The sequence below is a fragment of the Callithrix jacchus genome, chromosome 3 (assembly GCF_049354715.1).
Source record: "Callithrix jacchus isolate 240 chromosome 3, calJac240_pri, whole genome shotgun sequence".
NCBI lineage: Eukaryota > Metazoa > Chordata > Mammalia > Primates > Cebidae > Callithrix > Callithrix jacchus.
In genome coordinates this window covers 89,470,629-89,488,562 of record NC_133504.1, presented here as the reverse complement: position 1 = coordinate 89,488,562, position 17,934 = coordinate 89,470,629, and the positions used below count along the sequence as shown (strand labels likewise).

General features: G+C 37.8%; 1 protein-coding gene across 3 annotated transcripts in view; it reads left to right on the top strand.

Moving 5' to 3' along the window:
- Window positions 1–16,014, top strand: part of SGMS2 (sphingomyelin synthase 2) — an 89,216-nt gene extending 73,202 nt beyond the window's left edge. For all 3 annotated transcript variants that reach the window (XM_002745508.6, XM_078366725.1, XM_017970368.4), the window contains 4 exons: window positions 337–454; window positions 4,048–4,201; window positions 9,332–9,498; window positions 11,097–16,014. In XM_002745508.6, coding sequence (XP_002745554.1) covers window positions 337–454; window positions 4,048–4,201; window positions 9,332–9,498; window positions 11,097–11,300 — 643 coding nt within the window. In that variant the 3' untranslated portion in view covers window positions 11,301–16,014. The remainder of the gene's footprint in view (window positions 1–336; window positions 455–4,047; window positions 4,202–9,331; window positions 9,499–11,096) is intronic.
- Window positions 16,015–17,934: the final 1,920 nt, after the last annotated feature.

Genomic DNA, 17,934 nt, shown 5'->3' with positions numbered 1-17,934 from the left:
AAAAAGTGACTTTGAGAAAAGGTCTACATAAGTAGACTCTTTGTCTACTTTAGTTCCCCCACTACACACACACACACATGTGTCCTTTGGAAGCCAAACCACCTAATTTATTGCAGTATGTGAATCTTCATTTCTGAAAACTGGTGCAATCTCTCCATGGAACTGTAGGGATGGGCAACTTACAAATAAGCCTTTAAACTCTGTGAAACTGTGGTTTGTTTGTTAATGCCATTCTGTACTGATTATTCTTTATCCTGTTAAACATTGTTTTATTTTGCATTAGGAATTAAAACAACCAATAAACTTGTTTTTCCCCATCCATATTTTTTCCTTTAGGTCAATAGTGGGGCGCAGATTCTTTTTTATTATTGGAACTTTATACCTGTATCGCTGCATTACAATGTATGTAACTACTCTACCTGTGCCTGGAATGCATTTCCAGTGTGCTCCAAAGGTAAGAACCTCCAAATTACCACTTAGAAGGAATCAGGAAAACAGTTATCGAACACCTATCCTCTATTTTTTTTCTTTTATTTTTTTCTTTTAATTTTATTTTTTTATTGACCTATTCTCTATTATACATTCTTTTAGACACTTCTTATGCATTAACTGAAATTTAGCATCTTTTCTATTTTCTATTTAGATTTGAGGGGAAGAAATTAAAATGTATTTATAAAATAAATATCTTTGGTGCTAAAAAAATTTATTGTCTACTAACTGAAAATCACCATTGGGGTTCAACTCTGCGTTTTTACCTTCTCATTTATTTATTCATTAATGTATTCATTTTACAAGCATTAAGCTTGTGTACCAGGGATTTTGGTAACCAAAACAAAGTCCCTCTTCTGGAGCTTAAATTCTACTGAGGGATGACAAATTATAAACAAATTCATAATTTGTCATATGATGATAAATCAGTGATTGTCAGATGGAAAACAGCAGAGCTGAGTAAGGTGAGAGGGTGCTTGAGGGTAGGAACTATTTGATATAGAGGTCAGGAAGGGCTTCTTTAATCACAAAGCATTTGGGCAGGAACCAAGACAAAGTGAGCCATGTGGGTGAGATGAGAGCTCCAGGATAAAATATTGCTTATTTACAGTGGGTTAAAGGAAGAGTCGGGAGGCCAATGTGTCTGAGTGGAGTTGTGAAGGGTGGAGGTATGCAGACCACAGATCATATAGGGTCTTGCAGCCCAGTATAGGAACTTCAGCCTTAGTGGTGGCAGTGGAAATAATGAGAAGTTGTTCAGGTCGGGATATAGGATATGCTAATAAGTTGGATATGGGTTTGAGAGAAAGAAGTCAAGGATGACCTCAAGGTTTTTAGCAGCTGGAAAGATAGAGTGGCCTTTGACTGAGATAGTTTGTGAGAATATTTTCTGAAACCATCCTAAGCAGGAATTACAGTTTCTTCAGGTCGAGTTCTTGAGAGAGCTGTAATCATCTCAGACTCCAGTGCACCTTGGTTTATAAAGTGGAAAATTACAAATCATGTGCTTTCTGGACAAAGGAATGAAGTCTAACATCATATTTTACTGAACACTAACCAGATGTCTGAGGTGAAAGAAAAATAGAGCTTCTCTGAAGACGTCCACAGTCTCCACAGTCTCCCTCACCAAATATAGGTGTGGTTTGGAGAAGCTATACTTTTCCAAAGCCATCAAAGCAGAAAATATCTGTAATTAAAACAGTGTACATATTGAATTTAAACACTGGCTGATTTTTAGTGAAGCTAATTTAAGACGTGGGAGAAGTTCAGAAGTGTAATAAACACTTCTAAGGGGCTATTGCAATGTGTTAAATGGAGAAATGGCCACAGAAAGGAAGTCAAGTCCATCATAGTAACGTCTGAGGTTTGCAGGGATGAATTGCTATGATTACAGAAAGAAAGCAAATTAAAGATTGTCCTTCATGGAAGAGTTGCAGTCTTGGAAGCCACATCAGTGCCAATGGATAGCCAAGCTACAAATAGTAATAGTGGAACCTCCGGTAACATCTTTACTAATCATCTGCCAGGTTTACTTGTCAGGACCTCTTCCTGAAGCATAAGCAATCCATATATGCCTGAATCATGGTTCAGTAAAACAAACACAAATGACTTAGTTTGACTAGAGGTGAGGTAGTGTTACAGAACAGGCGTCTGAGTTGTGTTCTAAATTTAGTTCATCTGCTGGCTTTGAGTGCTGCTTAGATTTTTATGGTTATGAAGCTATTAGATAATCTAATTGTGTCCTGTGTTGCTGCCTCTACAGAATATCCTTCATGACTATAAGCAATGGCGGAACTTTGTATATAGAAGCCACTCACTGTGGAAGTGTCATATCTGTTATAGTAATTGATGCCTGTACAACTTTTAACTCACCAGGCATGCTCACAAGAGCCATCAAAGTGAAAGCTTTACTTTCATAATTTTCCAATTGCCTTCTTCCTTATGTATCCTGTGGTTCACTTTTAACCTTTTGCTTACAATTTGCTTCAACCACCAACCCAAGCTTTAATTTACAGTCAGACAATTTGTGTTCTTCAAAGTATGTTTAGATAAGTGTAGGCCCAGTTATTGTAAAAGGATTACATGAAATGATTTAGATTTGCAAACCTATTTTTTTCCACATACAAGAATGTTTGGCTGGACAGCAGTACTCCTCTTCCCTGAGAAAGCCTTCTGTGGCTAGCTGTCCCTCACCTTGCCCATAAGTGGCCAAAGACTTTTTTTTTTTTTTTTTCTCTGGGAGACAGAGTTTCACTCTTGTTGCCCAAGCTGGAGTGCAATGGTGGAATGCTGGCTCACCGCACCTTCTGCCTCCTGGGTTCAAGTGATTCTCTTGCCTCAGCCTCCTGAGTAGCTGGGATTACAGGCATGTTACAGGCATGCACCACCATACCTGGCTAATTTTTTTTTTTCGTAGTAGAGACGGGGTTTCTCCATGTTGGTCAGGCTGGTCTTCAACTCCTGACCTCAGGTGCTTATCTTTTTAATGGAAGAAACAGTGTAGATGATAAGGTTTCCTGTTTGGCAGCAGCCAAGTTGGTCTCTCCTGTACCTAATGTACCACCTGTTGCACTCCAGCCTGGGTGAAAGAGCAAGACCCTGTCTCAAAACAAACAAGCAAAAAGTCATTCTGTATTTCTCTTCCATGTATTCTATTACATGATTTTTTTCTGAACATTTTTCTTTGATTTTCTCCACTAATTTGCTCTGTACTCATCCGATCTGAACCCGCCATCCTATCTAGGCCCTTGATAGTTCAGTATTCCAATTTTCTATGCCTACAATTTTAACTAACTCCTTCCTGTGTGATTAGATTTTGATGGGGTACACAGCTCCGGCCCCTACCCTAGCCCAGCTTGTTTCTCATGTCATCACAGTAGCTTTGTGGGGCTGCTGCACCCTTGTCCAAAGTCACTCTCTCAGCCTCCTGCCATTGCACACAGGCTATTTCTTTAGGGGATGTTTTTCCTAATCAAAGCTACTCATTTTTAAAGCTGCCAGTACATCCCTAATCCATCATTTTCAAACTTATATAAATTATTTAATGAGTTGCAGCTCCTCTTCTTAATTGTAAATGTTTTGATCAGATATTAATACAGCTATATATCTGTCCACTTTAGGCTGCCCGCCTAATACAAGGTACCAATACACTGTAGAGAATATCGGTAATGTGGTATGCAGCTGAATCAAATATTAACCATTCAAAACCCTCACTTCCCCCTGCAAAAAGGAAAGAAAGTAGCTTTGATCTGCTTTTTAGCACACAGCTATGGTGAAGTCATCAGTTATTAATATTTTTAAAAGCTTTGCCCAAGGACACACCACCACTAAGACGTATTATTAGTAACATATTGAATAATTTAAAACATGTCAATAAAACTTGCCAATAAATGAATAAAACCCAGTTTAAGGAGCTTCTCTCTTCACTCCTCTTTTTGAATTTTTAAGTTAAAAAGAAAAAGAAAATCCCAACCTGGTGACCTAAGAGTCACACAATTAGACTGAAACATGATTTTAGCTGCTTGTAAATTCCCTTCTTAATTTTCTTGTGTCATTCAGCTTAATGGAGACTCTCAGGCAAAAGTACAGCGAATTCTGCGATTGATTTCTGGTGGTGGATTGTCCATAACTGGATCACATATTTTGTGTGGAGACTTCCTCTTCAGTGGTCACACAGTTACGCTGACACTGACTTATTTGTTCATCAAAGAATGTAAGTAATAGCCCATTTCCACTGAACTGATACCTGTACTGGGAGGGATCCCCAGACCTGAAATCAATAGGAGCCCCTTATTCTCTTGGGATTGATAAGCTGTGAAAGAGGCAGATATGTGTGTGTATCTTTATATTTATATCATTTCAACTAGTTATATGTGATCTGAACCTGAAGGCTTAAAACATGGCCCTGGCTTCTCTCTAGTATTTAACATGCCTTTAAAATATCTCCCTTCTTCGTTAGTACTTCTTAAGGGGTGAAAAGCTATCTTACTATTGGAACTAATTGTTAATTTTATTGCAAAAAAGATTGGTACTTTCTAAAGACAGATGTAATGACCTTTGAATTATTTGTATGACACTTCCATTCTAGCATTTGAAATAATTCAGTTATCATGTTCCCCTTTTTAAAACATTTCCATGTCCCACTTTATTCTAATTTCATCATCTTCCAGCACTTTCTATGCTTTCACAGGAGTCTTCATGGACCATTTTGCCAATACCAATCATTTTCTTCTCAAGAAGAAATGTGGAGGCAAGAAATAAAAATCTCTTTCAATATTTATGTGCTTAGTTCACATTATACAAAATCCTTGTTTTTTTTCTAGTAGGTTTTATGGCAGAAATAATGCCTTGTTTTTTGTAGAGTTGTACTGTTTTAGCTGCCCAGTAGATCCCATTTTTATATATTTCCAAGGTTTTGTATATTTAGGCCTATTACCTCAAAATCCTTTTGAAGTAAGAATGCTTCTTCCTTTGTGTTTGCAAAGCCGGTCAGGGTTACCCTTCATCTTTAGTTCCAAGTTACCTCATGCCAGTGTTTTTTAGAGGTTTATCTTAATCCTCTTCATTGGCATATTTAAAAGGAGGTCTTTCATCAGAGAGCAGCAGAAGGCAGCTTCCCCTCCCCTGTCCTCCTTGCTTTTCCCTCCTCTCTAGGCCCTTTGTTAATCCAAAGAGGAATATCCTAATTGAATGGTGGTGTGGAAGTCAAGAGTTATCTTTAGTGGGGCAGAAGTGAATTATTGCCCCTTTGATTACCTGGGGTATTCGGTTTAAGTTCTGCTTTGAGGGCAGAAGTTCTCTGTGGTAGATGAGATCAAGTCTTTTTTGTGAAAATTGTAGCATCTTTTTGTTCCTTACTTTGTAGATTCTACATACAGATCTGCAATAGGGAAAGTTGTGGGATACGTGTGGGATCTTCATCATACTTGACTTAAAAGCTGAAAGCTCTGCACCTTTTCCCTTATTTCTATCCTCACACTCTTAGGGTGGTGACCTGCATCTGTCTCTGCACCATCATCAGAGGATAGTCTCTTCCTTAAATTTAGTCACTCCATTTCTAATGTTGAGTTATTGGTTCTGGGGGATTGAGCGGAATGATATATGTTGCTATGGTTCTAACTCTAACTCTTGCCAAGGAAAGTTCCATCAGTATGCTATGTAATATCAGTCATTTTCTAGTCCAGATGTACATTTGAGTTTAGGATCTTCTCTCTAATCTGAAGATCACAAAAAACTTACAGAAGAAGATGGGGATGAGGGTGGAGTTGGGGGAAGAGGTACATTTCAGAGTGAAGGCACTCTAGGTTTAAGGTAATAAAAACCACTCCCAGGAAACTGCAATTCAGTTTTCTAAAATAACTGAAAACCAACTGATATTAACTGTATTAGTCTATTTTCATGCTGCTGATAAAGACATAACCAACACTGGGTAATTTATAAAGAAAAAGTGGTTTAATGGACTCACAGTTCCATGTGGCTGAGGAGGCCTCACAATCATAGTGGAAGGTGAAAGGCATGTTTTACATGGCAGCAGACAAGAGACAATGAGAACCAAGCAAAAGGGGTTTTCCCTTATAAAACTATCAGATCTGGTGAGACTTACTCATTACCACAAGAACAGTATGGGGGAACCACCCCCATGATTCAGTTATCTCCCACCAGGTCCCTCCCACAACACATGGGAATTATGGGAGCTACAATTTAAGATGAGATTTGGGTGGGAACACAGCCAAACCATATCATCAATAATAATAGCAAACAGACAATACTTACTCTTTCCCAGGCATTATTCTAGGGTCTTGATGTAAATTAACTCTTTTGATCCTTTCATTCACCAACTGAGGGATGCACTATTTTTTCCCATTTTTCAGATGAGTAAACTTAAACATAAAGGAAGTGACTTGGCCACAGTGCACAGCCATTATTTGGAGAGGCAGGTATTCAGGTTGAAGCAAGCTGAATCCAGTGGGTTTGCTCTTAATTTCTTGGCTCTGTTCAGAACTTTGGATATTCAAGCTGGTTGACTCTATTGTATTGCCAAGGAATAGTCTACTTATCTATAAGCAGGGACATTGCTCTTTATTGTACATTCTTTCATCTCAGAGCAAGGACAAGGCAACTTGTGACTGATTTTGTACTTTAATGAAGGCCACTCAGTATGTAGAGACTTTTTTTTTCCCTAAGACTTGATTTTGACTAGAGGTTTCTAAAATTGTGTAAATTTACATGTAGCATGCAAGGAATAACATTCTGCTTTCTCCAATTTTTGGTGAGAAATAGAAGGGCAAATCTGTAATACTTAACACAAACTCTGTTTTATAGTCAGTTCTGTATGTAAGTAGAACATTTCATGTTTCTGTCTATTTTTTCTATGCAATTAAGAAAAACATTTATCTTCTAAATTATACTGTATGTTCTTGTTCTGAGTAAGTAGTGGTTCCAGTGGTTTCTTTGAAAAGTCTGCTTCTAGAATTAGATGCATCATTTATGTTTTTTTTTTACTTTCCTGCCTTTTGATCAGTTTGGACTCTTCCCTTGTTTGCTCTGTTGTCATGAGTAGATTTAAATTTAGTTGTGAGAGCACATGAAAATGTGGCACCAGGACCATTTGGGGATTAGCAAGGGAGTGCTTCGTTTGTACAGTCGTGCAATATTATAATTACCACGTAGGTTCCTGATAAAATTAGCCAGGAGAAATCAGACTAGCTGTTAGTGCCAAACAACTGGCTAGTAGAAAACAGATTTTTGGGTTTTTTCCTGGCCACCCTACCAAGTCCATTGTCCCTATTATTTCATGACCCCTAGGGCTAGAATCCCACACAGACAGTGAAGTTAACTATTATTTGTGTTGTAGTCTAGCTCATTGTTAACCCTATAGGATGAATGAGAAAGTAATAGTATTACCATTTTTCCTTTTCTGTTTCAAAACAGCTTCTATTCAATCTTTTCTTTGGGCCAGCCAGGGTTCTGTTAATGAGTGGTGAGCCCAATGTGGTAGAGCATAATAGGAAATACATTTTTATGAGAAAGCACTGCTGGGGTTTCCAGCCATTCCTAAAATCTCACTTGCAGTCCCATGAGTAGGAAAATGAAGATTCAACCCACCTCTGTACCTACTTCAGCTTGGCTTCTTGCGAATAAACAAATGCAAAATAGTTCTAGTTTGCCCAAACATTTTGAACTTCTAAGGTAAATACCAGATGACCTGTAAGTAGGGAAGCAGGGTTGCTAAGAGACCTTAGGGAAGGGTAGGGTCTGAGGTGCTGGAGAATGCATATTTTGTGAGCCCTCCAGATTTCTCAATGTCAGTTCAATTTTTAACATCTTAAGCTTAAGATAACAGTTATGGAGACTGGATCTGGCCCCCAAGACTGCAAGAGTAAGGCCTCTCCCATTACAATTCTGAGATTCCATGAGTTGTCTGCCAGAACTTAGTGGCAGAATGAAGTAACTGACAAGTAGTAAGGAATATATCCAAAATTAGAAAATCAGACTTTAAAAGGCAGTTTTATTTTCTTACTGTTCCATTTGGGACAAACAGAGCAATAGCTAATTTTAGCAAAAAATTATATTTGAATGATACCTGATTTGGTATTTCATTTAAAGTTCTTGAAATGGGCCGGGTGCAATGGCCCATGCCTGTAATCCCAGCACTTTGGGAGGCCAAGGCAGGCAGGTCACCTGAGGTCAGGAGTTCAAGACCAGCCTGGCCAACATGGTGAAACCCTCTCTCTAGTAATAATACAAAATTAGCCAGGCATAATGCACCCCTGTAATCCCAGCTATTTGGGAGGCTAAAGCAGGAGAATCATTTGAACCCAGGAGGCAGAAGTTGCAGTGAGCTGAGATCACACATTGTACTCCAGCATGGGTGACAGGAGTGAAACTCTGTCTCTAAATAAATAAATAAATAAATAAGTTCTGGAAATGGATCCTTTTGCTATTCAATCTCCCTGCTACATGTGAAAGTAAATATCACTATGAATGTAAACATAGTTAAATATGAAATCAATTTCAGCTTATTGGACTTTTATTGTGAGCTAATACAGCTTTAAAATAAAACAGATTATCAAGTTATTAGAGATGAACTCTGGTTTCAATTATATTTGTCATTTAACACATCTGTGAGAAGGGGAGGACCATCATGTTTAAACCAGTGAGTGCCGTAGTTGTCTTTTACACCTGGTAAGTAGAATGAATTTTTAAGCTGCCTTACCAGGAAGGCTGGGTCCATAAGTGAATGGTCAGGAATCTTAGCCTTTACAGAGGGAATGTTTTATAGTTACTCTTGGCAGTAACAGAGTAAAATTGCTGAGAATCAAAATATTGCTAGCCACAATACCATTCATTCTGACCTGAACATGCTTACCGTACATATACCCCTGGAGAAATTTAAAACCTGAAATTACTCCTGCTTTCCTATTTCCACCCCGCTATTTTCATAGACAACCACCTCTTCTTTTGACCCCTACTATCCTTCTTTCCAGTGGGAAAGTGGCTCCCTTATGTGAGTCAGTATACAGCAATTTCTGCCAACCTAATAAGAAACAATTCTGTTCCCTTTCTTATTAAGCAGCTCATTCACATGGGCAAGGCCTAGAGTATCTAATGTTACCAGCTTCCCCAGTGAATGACTATTACACTTGCTGCCAGGGAGCCCTTCTGCCTCCCTCTGACCTGAGCAGATCCTGGGCAATTCGTAGTGACTCAGTTTAGGGTATCAGTTTTCTCCTTCTGGTGACTTCCTGATTCTGGGTTATTCTACTTAAGGTTGTTAGGACAGACTGTAATCATTAAATTTATCTCTGGGAATCTTATTAACTCTAATTTTTCTACTGTCCAGATTCGCCTCGTCACTTCTGGTGGTATCATTTAATCTGCTGGCTGCTGAGTGCTGCCGGGATCATCTGCATTCTTGTAGCACATGAACACTACACTATCGATGTGATCATTGCTTATTATATCACAACACGGCTGTTTTGGTGGTACCATTCAATGGCCAATGAAAAGGTGAGAGCAGTGAAGATGCTTGGATAATTTCTTTTCTTTTAATGCAGTGGACCCTTTTTATGTTGTGGAGTTTTAGATAGCTCAATGGGGATTATTGATATTGCCACTCAAATGTGTGGCTTAGGTCCACTCACTTAAACATATATCCATGACTGTTTTTTAAAATAAAGCAAAGAACTTCACAAATGTAAATGCCATTTATGGATAAAAATGCCATAAGTTTATAGAGCACAGTGTGTTACTAATTCAGGTAATTTAAACTAGAATTGAAGAAATATATGTACTAAATTAAAATTTAGGAAACTTCTCTGTAAAAGCATTGTAGTGCAACTGAATAAGACATAATTCCTGCCTTAAATTCATTTTAAGGAGAAGGTAACAGGGTTTTTTTTTTTTTTTTTTTTTGGAGATAAGAGTCTTGCTCTATTGCCCAGGCTAGAGTACAGTGGCACAATCTTGGCTCACTGCAACCTCCACCTCCCAGGTTCAAGTGATTCTTGTGCTTCAGCCTCGCAAATAGCTGGGATTACAGGTGCACGGCACCATGTCTGGCTAATTTTTGTTTTGTATTTTTAGTAGAGACAGGGTTTCACCATGTTGGCCAGGCTGGTCTTGAACTCCCGACCTCAAGTGATCCTCCAGCCTTGGCCTCCCAAAGTGCTAGGATTACAGGCATGAGCCACTGCACCCAGCCAGTAACAGCTATTTTTTTAAAATCACACAAAATAATTAGCTTATGAATTTGGATTTGGTATATCCTCTGGTGATAATGGTGCTCTCTGGCTTCCCTTCTGATTCTTCCTCATTTGCTTCTGCTGCTTCCTTGTTTCCAGATACGCTTTTCTTTCTTCTCCCATTCATACTTAAAGAGCTAGTTCAAATGCCACCTCTTCTGGGAAGCCTTCTCTAACTCTTGTTCTCTTCCTTGGTCCCAAGGCAGAATTATTCCTCCTCATCTCTGTTTTCTCCTAGTCTTGGTCTGTGTACCATGACTTACTTATCTTTGAATAGACTTGCCATATTGTCAATTTGGAGAATATGTGAGCAATTGAAATATGGCATTTCCAAATCTACATCTAACTCTTGGTGTCCACTAATAAATGCTCTTTCTCTGGATTACTTTATTTCTCTTTGTAGCTCTGTTTCCTATTTTATAGTCTGCTATTTCCATCTTCCTCCTTACACTTCCATCTAGATGATGACTACTGAACCAAAATTTTTATCTTTCCTCTTAAATGTGTTCAACTTTCTGAGCTTTTCTTTCACTCCTTGACTTGCTTGGCTCCTAGATTTGATCACTCACACATCCTGAAAATTACTCCACCAGAATAATTTTGACATCCATTCCCTGAGTCTCCATTCTTACTAGAATTGCAGGCAGAAGAAATTGCATGAGCCACAAAGGAAGGAAAGATATCTAGGTGTATGAGGGGACCAGAGTCATGGTAGAGTTAGGGAAAGGACAGGAAAATCATTACTGCCATGTGATCTGAATTCTGGTTTTCCCTAGGATACGGTGAATGCCAATTTAAGAAAAGAATTACAATGCAAATCAAGAGAGATATGACTCATTTTACTTTTTTGTCTACCATTTGCAGAACTTGAAGGTCTCTTCACAGACTAATTTCTTATCTCGAGCATGGTGGTTCCCCATCTTTTATTTTTTTGAGAAAAATGTCCAAGGCTCAATTCCTTGCTGCTTCTCCTGGCCACTGTCTTGGCCTCCTGGCTGCTTCAAATCATCATGCAAAAAGTATTCACGGGTTCAGAAGATTGGTGAAGACAATGAGAAATCTACCTGAGGAGCAAAACAAAGGCATCAGCTCTTACACCAAAAGAGTTAACGCTGTTACCAAAGGTATAGTTTTGTGTTTTATTTTAGGAGAAGGGACTGGTAAATGAAGAAACGGACCAAATATTGTGTAAATGATTAGAAAAATGAACAAAGTATTACCCTCTGACTGGTTGGTTTTCTTTTTCATCTTGAGAAAGATACATTCTCTCGCAGTTCTTCATTCATTGGTGACAAGCCCCGACCCTGGGACTTTACTAATGAGCTTGTTAAAGAGGTGCCAAAGAACATATTCCTCCTTTCTTTATTCTTTCTCCACTGAGACCCTCTGCTTCAGAATTTTTTCAGGATATTTTTCCTCGCAAGATCAGAAGAATGTGTTAATATTTTAAATAAAATATCTGGACATCTACAGCCACTGTGTAAATAGAACAACCTAATGTTGAGAGTGGTTTTTAACATTAGGTTTAGCAAGGGGGAGATCGGTGGGTTGTGTGTCAGCTTTGGGTGAATTTTGTTTCTACCCTGTCATGGGGAGAGTTAGGATTGTGTCCGGAGTGCACACTGCTGCTGCCACCCAGTGTTCAGCACTTTAAATTTTTTGTTTTGTTTTGTTTTTAACAGAACATTTTATCTTAAAAAGGAAAGATGATCCAAGTAAACATGAAAGTATTTGACACACCCCACAGATTTTACGTATGTGTAAATGTTTCACTTTAAAATCTCTATGTCAGATAAACAGGAAACATGAGGTTGTTTCTGCTAATGACTGGCCGTTGAGTACATGCATAGATGCTGTCCATCTTGTAAATTTGGATCTGGTACCCCAGGGCAGTCAGCTCTTCTAGCACAGATGAAAACGTGTGTGTCAACTGAGGCTCATGCCACGTGGGAAATGAGCCTGTTTCCCTTCCAGGTCAGGCCCTGGTGTGAGATCAATTTTAGGGCTCCTAATCGGAATGCAGAAATATATTTGGTCATGATTTCTTCCTTCTTATGTTTGCGGTTTATGGAAAAACCAAGATGGAACCTGAAAGTTAATGTGTCCTTGCTTTTAGCAAGAGACTCAGCTTCTCATAAACTAGGGCTAGGGACATATGCCACAATTGAGTAATTTTACTTTGACCCTGTGAAAATGATAACATGGTGCTGCACTATAATATACCCTCAGAATCAGTGTGTGAGTTACAGCTACACAGTAAAGGGGGATAACTGTTTCTAAATCTCTTTAAGGTGATGCCAAAAAATAGATTTTAAAACATTGATCGGACTTATGTTATCAGATTTAGTGCATTATTTAGTGCTATTGGATCTTTTGAACAATTCTTGGCTTCATTTCTTAACTACATTTCTAAAAGTCAATTTGCAAGACTTTTAGAAACCTTAGAAAGTTTTAAGTTTACAAAATTATTAACACTAGGGCAGAGGGTAGAGAGGCCAGTGTGGGCAGAAGGAGGCAGTATGTTTATATTGAAGGTGAAATTTTTCTTTCATTTAGAATGGAAAACATCCCCAAATTTATCATTATAAACTAGTCAGCCTTTATTACACAAAATTGACCTTTAAATTGCTTGAGAAAGCACAATACAAATCATTCAGAAGGGTCAACATCCTTCGGTGCTAAAATCCTGTGTATGTTTTCAGAATTGCTTTTTCTGTGTATCATAGAGTAGTCACTAAAGAAAAGATAGTTGAATTTAAAGTCATGAAGCAAGACTCTTTAATTCTGTTCTTTTAAACAAGAATTAAAACCCTAAACATCGTTGGCAGGCTTTGAAGCACAAGGAATTTTCTGGTATTTCTTATCAAATACACCAATAATAAACACATACCTAGTTTACCTGATGAGTTTAGACATAATTCTATATAACGTTTGCTTATGTTCATTTATTAAATAGCAACACTTGTGCGAGAACAAGGTGTTCTGCTTGAAAACACTGATTTTTAAGTTCCTCTCACCCGATCATGAGGAAAATCATCTGACACAGAAGCCTGGGTTTTGCTCTCTGAACACTGGTATTTTCATTGAGCCTCTAATTCAAATAAAACAAGCTGATACACCTTAGAGCCTTATTCAGCTGTGTCTGGATAACCCATTTTTCTTCTATTGAATAAGGGAAAGTGTTTAAACTTAATTTCAAAAAACCGTTGTGTACCAATTACTACACACCCTTGAAACAGTAAGCCTTGTATTTTAGTCAAGTAATCCAGTTTTTTAATTTAAAAAATCACCTTTTAAAGAACTTTAAAGACACCTATGATGCCAGCGTGGACAATGCTGCTGCCATGTCATTGAAATCCATGGTTTGAAAATAAGGGTGAGGGAGTCAGTATTTCAAGATGGGGAAAAATAAAACAAATAGTAAAACCCATTTACATGCAGGAAAGCAAACTTGAGCTTCAACCCAATGTGCCACTTTGGGATATGAAACAAGTATGATCTTGCCTTTGAAAGGGTAAATGTTTGGAGCACCTGTTCTTTGCCAATTAAGATACATATTATCCTTGATTTTTCTCTCTGTGCTCCTGTTTGAAGCTTTTCCTGTAATTTAGGTTGTCTGAGAAATACCTATAACATATAATTCCTATAAAGCATACCACATTTTTTTGTAAATGCTTTCAAATGAAGTTCCTTCAGATTCTAGTTTTTGTGCTCCTCCACTAGATCTGAAAATAAAGCATCCTTCCCTGAGTCCACTTAAACTAATTGTGAATTTGTTACTTAATTTACTGCCATCTTGGGAAACAAGTTTTGCTGTGGGGAAGGAAGGCTGTTTTGAGAGTGAGCATCGAATCTACTGTGGTTTGTGGGTGATACTGCATTAGGGTTCTTTGCTGTATTACTAGTGACCCCTTGTGGCAATACACTCTATGATTTGGAACGTAAACACCACTTTTTAAAAACATATTTTCAAGTTTTTAAAAGGCATTTGATTTTTGTTATGTTTGCCAATAATCTGAAATTTTCATGTGAAATGAATTATTTTAAAAGCATTTTAAACCTTTCCCAAAGGAAAAATGTGCTCAGATTATCTAAGAACTTGTAATTCTAACCTTTTATTCATTTGATCAAAGAAAATTTGTAGAACATTTTTACCTCTCATGATCACAATCATTACTGTCTCCCTTTATAACTACCTATATTTTGTTTACTTTGAAACACCAAATTCGTTCTTGGTTTTTTTTTACATGATAGAACTCATGCGGTTTTTTTTTTTTAATTGAAAGTTCACATCTTGCCCCTCAAATAGTTTGACCATTTTTTTCTTAATTCTTTTTTGTTTTTGTTTTGCACTGTAAAACTGATAAAAACTTTAAGCCAGTCTTAACACACTAGCCCCTGTAATATAAGGAACTGTAAGAAGGAATCTCTTAATAAATGAGTTTACATGTTTAAATCAAGCATATTATAAGTTAGATGCCATGTGTTGAAGGCTTTTCTATTTATATATGTAAAGACTTTTGGTATTTTTGTTTTAAGTGTCCTTGTGTTGCAATAATTTAACTCCTTTAAATCAGTTGCTAAAAATATTTCTTCATTAAGAAGTGCTCTCGCTGGGCGCGGTGGCTCACGCCTGTAAACCCAGAACTTTGGGAGGCCGAGGCAGGTGGATCACGAGGTCAAGAGATCAAGACCATCCTGGTAAACATGGTGAAACCACGTCTCTACTAAAAATACAAAAAATGAGCTGGGCATGGTGGCGCATGCCTGTAATCCCAGCTACTCAGGAGGCTGAGGCAGGAGAATTGCCTGAACCCAGGAGGCAGAGGTTGTGGTGAGCCGAGATTGCGCCATTGCACTCCAGCCTGGGTAATAAGAGTGAAACTCCATCTCAAAAAAAAAAAAAAAAAAAAAAGAAGTGCTCTTGACTTCAACACCCAAACACTGAAGATCATGTCAATGGTACCCAAAGATAAGTTTTTATACAGATATTCATTCACCTTATAAGTTCTGATATATTTTATTACTCATTAATATATGCTGTGTTCTAAATAAATCCTGAATGAGAAGAGTACTTTATTGTGGAATTATTTAAAACTGTCCTTTAAAGGAAAAGAGGAAACTATGAATATAAACTAATCTAGTTGCCAAGTTGGAATTCATTATTTAATTTCCTTCCTATGCAATGATTAATGCTGCAAAATGTATGGTTATGTTACCGTATATTCAAAAAAGAAATATTATTACAAGATTTGAGAGGTAGCCAATTGCATTCTTTTGGAAATTTACTGTACTGTTTCCATGTGTTAAGTGCCTTGTTGTAAAGTAAAATTTTAAGTCTAGAATTCATTATTTTCCTGACATATATTTTTCATTATGATATCTACTGTATGCTGTTGTGATAGTTTTATGAAATGCTTACATTTAAATCAAATGTGTAAATTTCAGAAGCTCTTTTCTCCTACCCACCAGTACCTTAATCATTGGTTTATCATATTGTATTTGAATTCAGGTTTCTTTTCTGATAAAGAGGAAATTTGTTTTTCATGCTTGTGATTTTGTGTTTGTAAACATTTTAGGAGGAATTTAGGAGTGTAACTATTTTTATACTTCTAAAATGTTATCTTTCATTTACATTTTTAAGTGCCTAATTTTAAAACTGAGTTATGTTTCTCTTCTAAAGAGGATATGTGTACTTGGTTTCTAATCTCTTTGGTTTTGCTTTTAAAAAAATGCAAGAGCCTATACTTTGTATTTACTTAATAAATCACAGTGACATCAACAGTCTTTTCAAAATTAGTATTACTATTTCTTTCCATTTACAAAATGTATTATTTTTAAAACAGGTCTAGTTTTAGAGTACTTGTTAAAGTTGCAGAAGAGATATTTAAGCGGTATTTTGAAAATAGTAACTTTCAATTAATGGATTTAAGGTGAAAATAATTCAGAATGATACAAGGTCATTCATGGAGAAGAAAATAATCACACATGATGCTGATTTTTATTGTTCACAGTAGGACAAAGTCAGTCATGAAAAGCAGACTCCTTTCTGTCACTCAGTCACCTCATGCCTTCACAAGACAGAAGCCTAGGGTAATGTCCTCAACTGGAGTTTACTAGACATTGCAACAGCAGGATGCAGTAAGTTGGTTTTGGACCTGCTGATAACAAACACCCCTCCCCCAAGATAAATTTTGTAAAAGCAATTCCGTGGGGTGAATAGGATAAGATAATAAGGTTCAAAGAGTAACTTACAGGAGATAGTCCACGCTTTATGCTTGGATTATCTAGAAATGAGACAGCATAGATCAGAACAGTTTTTCTGCCACTCCACTCAGACCTTGGATGAAAAGCTTATCACAGTGATGTTCTCATCATCCTGCAGAAACACTGGCATGCTGATTTTGCTGGCCATATGGCTTCAAAGGCTGCCCTTACCTAGAATGCATGGTGCAAGAAACTAACATGAACTCTTGTTCATTATGCAAGGGACTAACAGGAACTTTTACTAATGGGCTAATTCATTCTGGGTTCCATTTGTTTTCTTCCTAGAAAAGCTCTTGAGTGTGCCTTCTATGAGAGGATAAAACTCTCTGGGCATTTAAAGTGCTGTGGATAATGAAGTCTTTTAAAGTAGTAACTGTCTCTTACTCCAATAAGGAATCAAGAGGAACTTTACAACTGCAGTTAAAGTGGCATTTTCAATCACACTAATCATGGGCAAATTTCTTAAGTAATAAAACCACTTAAACGAAAAGAATGGTGATTATTCATGCTTGGTTTGAGACCTCTGCCTCACAGCTGTTAATTTTAGAATTTGAGTGTAGTAGTGTGTCCAGGTTTTGCCACCAGGATTAGATGCTAGTTTCACTATAAAGTGAATTTAAATTTGCTTACTTCAACCCCCCATCCCATCCCCACCACATTTAAAGATAGAAAAGTGTCATCTACATGCTTATTTAACCACGGACTCAGCTTCAAGTCTGTAAGATTTGTTGATTGTAGGTCATTACAGCCTTGGCCCCAGGTAAAGCCTTTAGTCTCTCCAGATGATCATGCTATTAAGTGGTGGCCACAAGTTTTGATAATATTCATCTTCTCTGATATTTTGAATCTCCTGAGCCATAGGAAGGCAGGAAACTAGATTTTGTTCATCAAGCATTTAGTGTTTGTATGCCATGCACTAGAGCTGCTGATATATAAAATTCTTGACATCAAAGTGTGAATGTCTTGCCCATAACTCCTAAGTCACATCATAAGAAATTAAATTGTAGAAGATTACAGTGTTGGAGGAAGAAGATGGTGCTGTAGGACCAACTCAGGATTGTAGTTCCCAGTGAAACCACAGATGGTGAGTGCACGCCATTTCCAGACAGATCTCTATTGCCTACAGACCAGGAGATTCCTAGGTGTAGGAGCCGCATGGGCCACCAGCGCAGCTGTTTGGTCCAGCATGGCTGTTTGGGCTGGGGCCACAGCACAATGGCACTCTGTACAAAATTCACTGGTTTGGTTGCCCTGTTAAACCGGCAATTGGAGATTTCAGAAGGCAGATTAGCACATTCATCTGATTAAATGGGACTTAAACAGAAAGCCAGGCCAGGATATTCCTGGGCAGCAACGTTGTTCCAGCCAGCGCAGTGGGTCGCTGCATGTGAAATCACACAGATCCCGGTGCCCTTTCAGCAGGCGACCAGAACAC